At 38.3% G+C, this 11,107-nt stretch overlaps 1 protein-coding gene across 1 annotated transcript; it reads right to left on the bottom strand.

Moving 5' to 3' along the window:
• Positions 1-1,681: 1,681 nt before the first annotated feature.
• BIRC2 (baculoviral IAP repeat containing 2) lies at positions 1,682-8,468 on the bottom strand. Its single transcript, XM_009999371.1, has 8 exons — positions 7,598-8,468; positions 7,406-7,505; positions 6,247-6,325; positions 5,621-5,669; positions 4,344-4,586; positions 2,919-3,173; positions 2,732-2,773; positions 1,682-1,903 (listed from the first exon to the last, which is right to left on the bottom strand). The coding sequence occupies exons 1-8, from the start codon at positions 8,466-8,468 to the stop codon at positions 1,710-1,712; spliced, it is 1,833 nt and encodes a 610-aa protein (XP_009997673.1). The 3' UTR covers positions 1,682-1,709.
• Positions 8,469-11,107: the final 2,639 nt, after the last annotated feature.

Here is an 11,107-nt window from a genome sequence, read left to right as displayed (position 1 = left end):
ATACTAGAAATATGACATACTGTTAACTCCACACAGTCTACATTCCAAACTCAGTGGACAGATATCCCAAGATGGCATGTGATTGTAGTAGGAAACCTAGAGGTTTCTTTTACAGACTTCAGACTTTATTAAATTACAACTCATATGTGCAATAGGAAGGATTTATACAAATGCCAAACATACAGCATCTGTAAGCATGAACTGAAATTAATTTGCTAGTGACAAACACTTCCTCACTTAAGCCTTGCTCTAAACAGTGGGCAACCATCACACAGCATAAGTCACTACAGTGAGTCAGAAGTTACATAGCCCTAACAAGTTCTTTTTAACACTTTACTACTTTCACACATATGGGGTACCCTCTTTTTAGAAGAGGTAACACATGTATGGGTACAGCCACATATCAAGTGATGAAAGCCAGTTACATGCATACAACTTGAAAACACCAGCATCCTAAAGCTTCAAGAAATGGTATTTTCACCCCACACTACAAAGCATAAAACACTAAAGTACTGTAAAAAACATCTTCTTGCTGGCAGGCCTGAAGAGTAAGAGGGCCACACCTGAGCATTAAAGTATGACTGGAGAAACCTGAATTGGCCATCACAGCCAGGGAAACTGACACCACCACTGTAGGACCAGGGTTAAGTAAGAGCCAGCCAGTAAAGAATTAGGAGTCCCTAGACTACCAGTTTATGAAAGACCCAAGACTTCAGAGGGGGCTGGAAGATCCTACTATTTAATTACACCATCATTATAAAGTTCCAGAGAAACATGGGGTTTAGCATTTTACTCTCTAGCATAAAGTCTATATTGCTATGTAGCCACCCCTTGCCTCACCTCTAAGGCCTTAAGTACCATTGCTAGCCAGGATTTCTATCCATTGAAAAATCAAGATAGAAGTAGTACTGTAACTTTCCTGTTCAAAAATGGACAAAAGACACACAGAGTTAATTTTTTTCATACTTTAGCAGGTAAACAAACAACCCCAAACTTTTGTCAGGAAAAGAGAGCATTCTGTGAAGACAGAACAGTGCAGTTTACAGAGGAAAGCCAAAATGGGAACACAGTAAACAAGCACTCATTTGAGAAGCAGAAATACTTTAATTCAGTCCTCATATAAACTATTATTAATACACATTACACAAGTAACTACACATGAAAAAAAAATTTTTAAAATCCTGCTTGTTCCAGCAAGTTAGCCTATTTCTCTTCAAGTCTACAAAAAAGCTAAAACAGAACCAAAACAGTGAAGTTAATTAATATTAATTAATATAATTATTAATAAACAGCAAACTTCAACCCTAATGTATTTCCTTGCATTCATATAGAAGAAACTCGAGAAATGAGTTATGCCAAGCTTCATTTTAGGAACTCAATCAGAATTTTATTATTTTATTATTCAAATTATTATTATTACTTTATTATTCAAAGTGACATCAGGGCATAATAGTGAGAGAGCATTCCTTACTCAGAAAGGAAAGCTACAGAAACCTCACCTTAGTATTGAGCTAGTCTTATGAACAGAAATAGTCTTTGGCAAGGAAGACTGAGTATACTTATAATGATGATACAGTTTAGTATTACACAATGGCGTTAGGATGTTGATTAATCATCTTCTGTATCAGTTTTCCATTCTTAAGACACTGCTGGCCTAAGTTTCAGGAGCTGGAGGATGACAGGAACAGACATTTTGCAAGCTTCCCTCCTTAGGAAAGAAATGTTCGAACTGTGCCCTTTATGGTCCCCCTGCAAATAGGGCATTTCCTAAGGGATGGTGCACATTCTTTGCATACCACTAAGTGACCACATGGAATAAAAACAATAGAAACTTCTTTGTCCATGCAAACTTTACATGTTCTTTCCTCTTGCAATCTTCTTAATTGTTCTTCCATAGGTAAACCTAGAAAAAAACATTTAACATTTAAGAAGCCTGAATATATGTGAATTCTAACTAGAAAACAGCCAAGTTTCACTTCATCCTTTATTTCCCCATTCACTAAATAGAGATGGCAGTGAGAAAAGAAATACATTTTTCAGAGCTCAGAAAGTGGCATGCAAGGAGCTAGTCTGTACTTTCCACCTGTGAGACAACAAATAGCTCAGGAATTTAAGGCCAACTGTAGTTTTCAAGACCAAGCAACGTTTACATTTTAGCAAGTGCTATACTCTCCTTGCTTGGATATTAGAAGCACGGAGCACAGCCTGACCAGTGGAAGTCAGCTATATACACACTTGTATACTTTTCTGCAGTCTATTAAACTTATTAAACTACGAGACTAAGAATCAAGCAAACTCAATCCCATGTCTGACAAGTTTTTACCTACTCAGCTGTTGGCCAAGCTAGGTCTTAGGACACTTATAACCGTCTCTGGAAAAGCAGAGATGATGATACCTGCTATGAAATGGTAACCTACTGTTCACTGTAGTCTTTACCAAATGCCTGAATGAGAACTAGTATCAGGATTAAGTCCAGTACATGCTTGAATTGTCAAGCTTCAGAAAGCTCTACCTTTTAGGTGCAACAGCATGTGTAAGGCACAGGATACAGCTTTTAGCAGATTGACTTGCTTGCACTTAACTTTTTTGGGTAAATCCATCTTAGCAAAGCAAAATTAGCGAGACAGTAAAGCATAAAACCTATTTCTTAATAAAAGGAATGTGCTTTTTTATTATGTTAACTGTTTGTCCCACAATACCCTTTAAAGTAAGAAGGTAGAACTCAAGTTACCTGAAACATCTTCTGTAGGAACATACTTTATGTTCTTCTCCACTAAAATTAGAGAAAAAATACTAGTCATTTGACTCTATATTCAAAAAGCATGACTTTTTTTATCTTTATGTTGCTACAACAGCACTGGCTAGACTTGTAAAAACTTAGCTTTTAAACAAAAATCCATTTAATAAAACAGGCATACCAAATAAATCTTTGTACAGTACAGGGTCAGAATCTCGTAGACAGCTTCTGAATATGCTGGCTGCTTCATTTCCTTTCACTAAAACTGTATCTATCAATTCCCTTGCTTGCAGTGGTGTCTGAGTCTTTTGCTTAATAACATCATGCTCGAGTTCTGTTATCACTTTAGCTGACAGTAGACTCCCAAGGATTGGAAGTACACATGTTAAACGCTGGAATAAAGCCATGCGATTCTTCCGGATTAAGGACAAATCATCTGGAATACAGAGAGGATTAGATGTTTGTTAGGAAAACACTACTTCAAGTTACACTTCTGCTTAACAGTAATTGATACATTCTTCAAACTCTACTGAAATACTCACTTACTACATGTAATTAATAAAGACCTCAGTAAGTTTTATTGGTATTCACATAAAGAACATAAAGACTTTAAAACTACATACAAGCAGCTTCTGAGCTGAAGCTTTTTCACCAATGAAACTTCCTGCTCCCACTTCTAAAGTTATCTGAGGGCATGTTGTCCAAATCACACTAGCAAATGTTCTCTGCAGAACTGGAAAGAAAAAACCATGTCTCTGCATAATACCAGTGCTAACTCACTGACAACCAACAGATTGACTTTAGTCAGTGGTATTCAAAATAATTTCTGAGATGTGGATAGAATCAAGCATTTCTTAGAGATGACCAATAGAATTATGTTCAAGAAAACCAGAAGTACAGCACAACCAGACCTGAGAGATTTTTTAAATGGTCTATCACAAACAAAAAAATAATTTCCATTAAGATTTAAAGGCTGAACCCATCTATGCTTTTTGATAGGACACAGAAGTGGAAAAGATGCACTTAATTCAATTTCTAATTTAGAAGTTTCATTACTGCTTCACAGACTCAAAAATTGCAGGCTTTTTAAAAAAAAATGGTACAGTATTAGAACAATAGGAAGAGTTAAAGACACATCAAATTAAATAGCTGACCTGGCTGTTAAATGGCCGAGTCTGACACAGAAAAGCAGATCCTTGGCCATCTTACAGAATCTAAACGTGTAAAAGTTTACAGCCTCTTCTAGGAGGTGGATATGGTGGCTCATTGTCTCAAGTAGCATAAAGAGCAGGCAAATTAGTAGAAAGTGCCAAGTATTTTGGTTCCATTTTTTATTATCAGCAATATAGGCACACAAGTTTAAAAAATATGGCTTTGTTCCCATGGAGACAAGGTGATTCTCAAATCTTGGCACCAGTATGAACCACCCTCCTGAAAGGGAATGAAGCAATTCCCAGACTGTTAGCTCCACACGGATACCCTGACAATACCTTTGCAGAAACTGACCCAAATAGCAATTAAACTAAACCACTTAGTGAATAAAAATTATAAAAACTATGTATAATATAAAACACTTCTTTCACTTTTATTCATGCCTTATGTATACCTGATGCCACTTCTTCAGATTGTCTCTCTTTCTCCTCTTCCCTCTTCTCATCTTCAGCAGTGAGTAGATCAGACACAAGATCATTTACAGTCTTGTAGTTTTCTCCAGTGGCCAAGATTTTACTTTGCACTGTTTGCTTTATTAGCCTTCTACTGAATCCCATCTCCAAGGCAGCTTTTACCACAGGTGTGTTCATCATGATTGAATCTTCTGAGTGACTCTCTCCAGGTTCAAAATGAATAACTAATCAAAGAGGAAAATCACCATATGTAATAGAAAGATACCCATACAACCCAGAAGCCAAACACAACAACATTACCTACATACATGCATATATACATGAATACCTACCATTAAAAAGTTTCAATGGTTAAACAGCCTACTTTTTCAGATAGTTTAAAGAAATGGAAGCCGGTTACTTAGATTCAATTGGACTGAATCCACGACAAACTTCAACCCATGTTAGGCTTTCACTAATCTAGGATAATCCAGAGAAGCCACAGAGAATTCCATTGTGTTTTAGCAGCTTTTTTTATACTTAGTCATTTCTAGTTTCAGCCTTGAAAAATGCCTTGGGGGTGGAGGGGAAGGAACAAAAATTCAAGAGTTTATAGTACAAACAATTGCTTTATTCCAGCTCTTGATCAGTGTTTTCCATTCAACTAACTAAACACAAGAAACATGGGATTCTGACTCATTGTCCTCTATCAGGAAGGACTTTGATAGCATAACTCACTCACTCTCTGGGAGGAGTTTATTTCCACTCTAACTGCTGACCAGCTCAGACTTCACTTTATCAGCTTCTACCCTCTTCCTGACCACTGCTGCTCAGATCAGAACATTCACCTAGGCATGTGCCTAAAAATGGAGTTGCATTACTGCATAGTCATGACACCCTGTAGCAAATGTTCCACTGTACCACAGATCAATTTAACAAATGTCAAATTGACTTGTGTTGTTTAACCCAATCATGAAACCAAAACCCAAAAAAACCCAGCAGATACCAAGCATTTAAAAGAAAAAATTTAAATATGAGCTGCTCATGTGAAAACTAGGAAAATAAAAGACAAGATCTCTTAAAGGTGCATTCCTGAAGACTGGCCACATTAACATCAAAGCTACCTAACATTTATCACTAGATAGACTATCCTTATAACATTATTGTTTACCAAAAAAAAAAATAAATCAGGAATCGTTAAGCAAGTTAGCTTTGGATAGCTAATCATTAAGTTTGCAAAATGCTGAGGAAGTTTAAAAATAAGCTTTAATATACATACTTGGGGGATCAATGTTTTCATCTACAGTCGTATCAGAGGTTGACAAGAGCTGTGGAACACAACAGAACTACATTAGTATCGAAGTATTGCTTTTCCCCAAAAACACCTTTCTAACACATTCTTCCCACATTGCTCACGCTAAGCTTTTTACCTCAGTGGTACCCATTAAGTATTTTACAATTTACACAAGTTTTCAAAGTTATGCAACCACATAATCAATATAAAGTTAGTGCTGACCACTTCCATGAATATAAATGTGCCTTATACTTGCCAGAAGGCTTATGCATATCAATAATTCAGACTGCCCATGACTGATTTCTGAAATAATAATTACTGATAACTTCCTTCTCCTGACAAAGGAGCTCACTGCCCCGTAGTACTTTCCGTAAATAATCTATACAGGTTAAGCTCTACTAGTTTAACAGGTTAAACTCTACTAGTCCAAGTTCACCAGCCATGATTCAGCACTGCTTTCATTCTTGTGCTCATGAAGAGCATTTATGTTAGAAACCTAGCAGAAATATATGCAGAAATGAGGCAGCAGGATGGACCAAACTCCCAAAAAGATCACAGCACTTTTCAGCAAGGGAAAATGAAAGTTTACAGTATAGAACAGTAAAATTTACCTGTTCAAGAAGAAGGGGGAACCTAGCCTGAATTTGACTTACAAACTCTCCTCCTTTCACACGAAGCAGATATGCACACCTGAAACATTGACAGAAATGGACCAAATTATACTTTCTACTTGCCAAAGGAAAAAACTTCAGAAAAGTAAAACAGTAACACAGCATAACTTGAATTTATGCTTCTCTTCCCTTAGAAGGGAGAGTTCTCTTAATTGGAAGCTTGATACAGCCCACTGACACATTCATAAAGCTTTCCCATGATGTTCAGCAGTCAGTAGTCCTAGGCAGAAAAATGCAGCACCTTTACATTCTGCTGCCACTTCTAATCACAATAGCACACCACAAGAAATGATACTGTGTCAGCATCACTATAAAGTGCAGTGATAAACTGTTTCTATCTCACATCTCACCATTCTTATCTCCTACTCAAATAATTCAAAAGAAGTTAGCAAAATTTAACACCACCACCAAAGCCAGATCTGCCTCACTCTCCAAGAGGTATATCCCTTAAGTACACTTACTGGCAGGCATAACACAGAAGGAAACAAAGGTGTTAACTCCAAATACATTGTGTAGTCCAGCAGAACCTGGTAAACTGCCCATGAAAGTTGGAGATCTATGACATGAAGAATTATTAAGTGGACCTATTTCTGTCATTAATGTAGGTGGAGATTTCAACAGGCACAGACAGTAATTAGGTATGTAAATGCCATTTAATTATGGGGGACATTTTAAAAGGTTATTTATGTCTGCCATTTTTCCAATAGAGACATACTCAACTGCTGAAACCTTCTTTGCAGGCCTTTCTTTCCACACCTAAGAAGCTAAACCAAACCTGCTGAAAAACTGGTTCAACAATGTTTGGCACAGAACTTGTCCAGAGGTGTTAGGTGTTCCATCTACTGCATTTCTCAGCAGCTTTTGCTCTCCTCAGTCTACTTTCTGGCTACTTGTCTTAGAAAAGTATGTTCATTCATAATGCAGCCTCACTTGCTAATAGTGATTTGGTGATACACACAGCTTTCCATTATGAAGTGGAAAGCATTAAATACTATGCTTAATAAGAAATATTTTAGTTAAGAGTAGTATAAATCTGCCAAAATTAAGTGTTTAAGCAATAAGGATATGACCAAATTATAATAAAGATTTTGCAAGTTACCTTGGGAACCACTTTGCATGTTCAATCCATGGATCATCTCCAGATTCCCAGCACCGTAACCCACCATCACAGCAAAAACACTTGACATCATCGTTGCGGCCTTCAAAGAAAAGATGGCCAATATGTAGCAAAGACTCACACAATTTACTTTAGAGTAAACGTTGTCACAGCCATACGAACGGAACTTCTTACCTACATAGTAGAAGCCAGCATCTGCAAGCTGTTCAGGCTGAACTGGAATTCTAGTTGGCCAATTAATGAATGTTTTAACACGTGCTTCATGGGTTTGCATGCTCACATTTGAAACATTGAAACTTAACTGGTCACGGGTAAGGTTTTCCACAAAAGGGCAGTTTGGAAAGTGTCTCCGATGCTCTGAGATAGCATTATCTTTTGGTTCCCAGTCACTCAGCTGACCACCACACGCGAAACAAGCAACTTTGTCTGCTGTCCCCAAGTAATAAAGTCCAGCCTTTGCCAGATCAGTGGGCGAGAGAAATGTCAGTGGCCATGAGTGGAAAGTTCGTAGTCTAGCATCTTCTGTACTCATAGAAGGATTGTGCAGTTTAGGTCTCAAGAATGTAAGGTCTTCCACTGCCCTATTATTTACTGGGTCTTGAGGAAAACTGGAAAAAGAGCCACTGAAATATCCAACTTGTTCTAAACTTGGAGATGTTATGGAATGTAGAGATGGTGAGAAGCTGTTTGCAACCAGAGGTGAAAAGGCAGAATGAGAGGACAGTCCGATGTTGTTAGCAGAAAGCATGTTTTGAACAAAACTGCAGCTAGGATACAGCTGCTTATGTTTCTCCATAGGATTATCTCCTGGTTGCCAACTGTCCAATGTCAAGCCACAGCTGAAGCACTTCACTTTATCTTGCACACCAGTGTAATAAAACCCCGCCCGGGCAAGACTCCGTTCTGACACTGGCACATTAATGGGGAAAGCAGAAAATGTTGATATTCTGTAGAGTTCACAGGACAAGTCATACTTCAGTTCACCACACAGAGCACTCTGCTTCATGATGCTAGCCAACAAAGGGCTGTTTTCCATTATGTTCATAATGGACTATTTTTGGAAGAATGGGACAAAGTCTTCCTCTGGGAGGTAGTTGTGTGCATTAAAGGCAATTCCGAATCACCCCTGCCTGTACAAAAGGACCTGAAAATGAAATACTGTATTGTGCAACTTCGAATGCAGATGTGTACAGGGTCAGTCACATGACTGACAGCCTTTGAATACTTGAGAAATTAATGTACTTTAGATTACACAACTGCTTTCCATGCAAAAGCTGCTTCATCCCGTTTTGACAGTTGAAGAAAGCACACTATAGAGGATGTTCCCTTGAATCATACAGGCATTACTTGCTTTCCTTGTACTGTACATCTGGGAGAGCAGTACCAATTTGTCAGGCTACTGGAGATGGGATCCAGAGGGGAAAACCTCATATGGGTTTATCAAAATCCTTTGTTAATAAAGAAACTAAAATGAGGGGCCACTAAAATGATTTCATTTTTAAGGAGAACATGTTAAGTGTTTTAAGAACTGTTTCACCCTAGACAGCTGATAAATATGCAGCTTATACATAAAGTTTTTTATTTGTAAACCTCATTAGCAGGCTAAAAATAATCGCTTATTGAGCTCAAAGCATACAAAGAAAGAGCTCCTGAACTGACATCACTGACCTGATCTGGTATACTCACTACTACTACTAGACTTCCAAAAAACCCTCAACTTCTGCAAATTGTTGTAATAATTGCCAAGACTAAAGAAGTCAGTTTATACTGAACTTCACATATACTGAATATTCAGCTATGAGAGAAACAAATCCTATACGCTGTTTCTGACAAGGATAAGCTGCCCTTTACAAGCCTGGAATAGCCCTAGGCTTTTCTGTCTACAATGTCAGCACAGACTGAACACAGCATTTCAGTTTTACCCTGGTGCCTTAATTAAAAGTATAGAGCTATCAAATTGAACATAAATTAATTGCCTTGTGTGAGGACATTCTAGTGGTTTATACTGCTGAATTAAGTTTTTTGCATATGCCATGTTTATTGCATAGAGAAGTAAAGAGAAACCTCAAATTTAAAAAAAAAAAATTGATAAATTTGAAGCCTTAGTTTCTTTATTTGTGCACAGAACTACCTCCCAGAGTTCAGACTAAAGTCCCTTCTAAGGTGCCTACGCCTCCATACTGATAATGGCTGCTCGCAAGAAGAAAATGTAAGTATCTATAATTCCAGTCATTTAATTATTTTGGGAGAAAGAAGTCCTGTAAAGAAAAAAAGAAGAGTGTTGCAAAATATACAAAATGAGGTGCATGCAATGTCTATATAAACAGAAACTACATTATTTGAAACACTAAAACCTCAACCCTAGCTTTTCTATAAAGCTAGCTAGAAAGTTTCAGGGTGTGAACTTTATACACAGTCACATAAGGTGGATTTCACACACCTTATTTCCCTGTTACTGACATATATGCAAAACTGTTTAATTCACAAGCAGAACTTTTTTGGTAGGAGGATGAACCAGGCCACATGGTCTCAAGCTGTATGACTGAATGAAATATGTTGTATTAAAGAAGTTGCATCCATTTAAATTGGTTTAAGCCTGCAGATTTTCAAATAACGCTGATTCAGTTTTACTGCACTGACTTAAATTAAGAGTACTGGAACTTCTTATTTAGGTAAATCCAGTGATACTTAGGGCATTGGACATCAGAACAACTGAACGTCACCAAAAATTTCAATTAAGAGCAAAGACAAAGTTCAGAAGTTTTTAAATGCATAATTTTATATTTATAGATACATATACAGCAGTATGTTTTACAGTATCAGTTCCTAAAAAGTTATTCCAGAAAAGATTCAAAACAGATACACCTGTCATGATGACATAACCCTGGAAAAAAAATCACCCCCTGGAAAACAGCACAGCACTTCCTACTCAATAGCTCTTAGCAGACTTCTTTTTAATACGGCCACACTGTTATTACAACTTCTTAATCAGTAAGGACATGAGTTACAACTGCCTTACACCAATCCACTCCTTTAACACACATGGTAGAACTAACCTAGCAACATGAATGTTGCTAGTCACAGAAGGTAAGCAAGCCAGCGTCCAAGCAAGAAAGTCACAAACCTCAAATTAAATGCTAGAAACACCAGAGCAAACCGACACCGTGATAATCCCAAAACGTTTAGGGACACTTGAACCTGAGATCTGCGGTCAATTTCTGCTCGGTACTTTTTTTCTAATATTATCCTCCACAAAAGCCCTGAGTATCCTTAATTTCCAGTCACTCAACTGCTCCGAATCTGGCAGGTTTTTTCTTCCACTATCCTGCAGCGACACCAAAAAGTTACTTAAGCCCGCAGTAGCGACAATTCAAGTACGGCAACCTCAAAACTCAAGTTAATATCATTCTGCTTTTGTGTTACTAACCAGGCAAAACAAGTTTACCTCCTAAGCGCCCTTCGCCAAACGTACAGACCTTGAGCAGCAAGATGGGCCCGGCAGGGACGTCCCGGTGGCCCCTTCCGCGGTCTCTCCCCAGCACGGCAGGGCCTCGCTGCCCGCCCGGCCGCCCTCACGCTGCCGCCCAGCCCGCGGCTCCTGGGGCTTCTCTCCAGCGCCAGGGACCCGTGCCCGGGCAGAGCAGGCCCCTCAGCCCGCCCCGGGTCTCCTCTGTCGCCGGCCGA

The sequence above is a fragment of the Chaetura pelagica genome, unplaced genomic scaffold, assembly GCF_000747805.2.
Source record: "Chaetura pelagica isolate M959 unplaced genomic scaffold, ChaPel_1.0 scaffold85, whole genome shotgun sequence".
Taxonomy (NCBI): domain Eukaryota; kingdom Metazoa; phylum Chordata; class Aves; order Apodiformes; family Apodidae; genus Chaetura; species Chaetura pelagica.
Note: the sequence above shows the minus strand (reverse complement) of the source record. Positions and strands in the feature narration are given on the sequence as shown.

Excerpts from the sequence above, each read along its gene's own strand:
- BIRC2 (XM_009999371.1), bottom strand. The coding sequence starts at position 8,468 with ATGAACATAATGGAAAACAGCCCTTTGTTGGCTAGCATCATGAAGCAG. Across the intron at positions 6,326-7,405 it reads CATGCAAAGTGGTTCCCAAG|GTGTGCATATCTGCTTCGTG; the intron begins GTAACTTGCAAA and ends TCAATGTTTCAG. Across the intron at positions 1,904-2,731 it reads TCCTACAGAAGATGTTTCAG|GTTTACCTATGGAAGAACAA; the intron begins GTAACTTGAGTT and ends GTTTTTTTCTAG.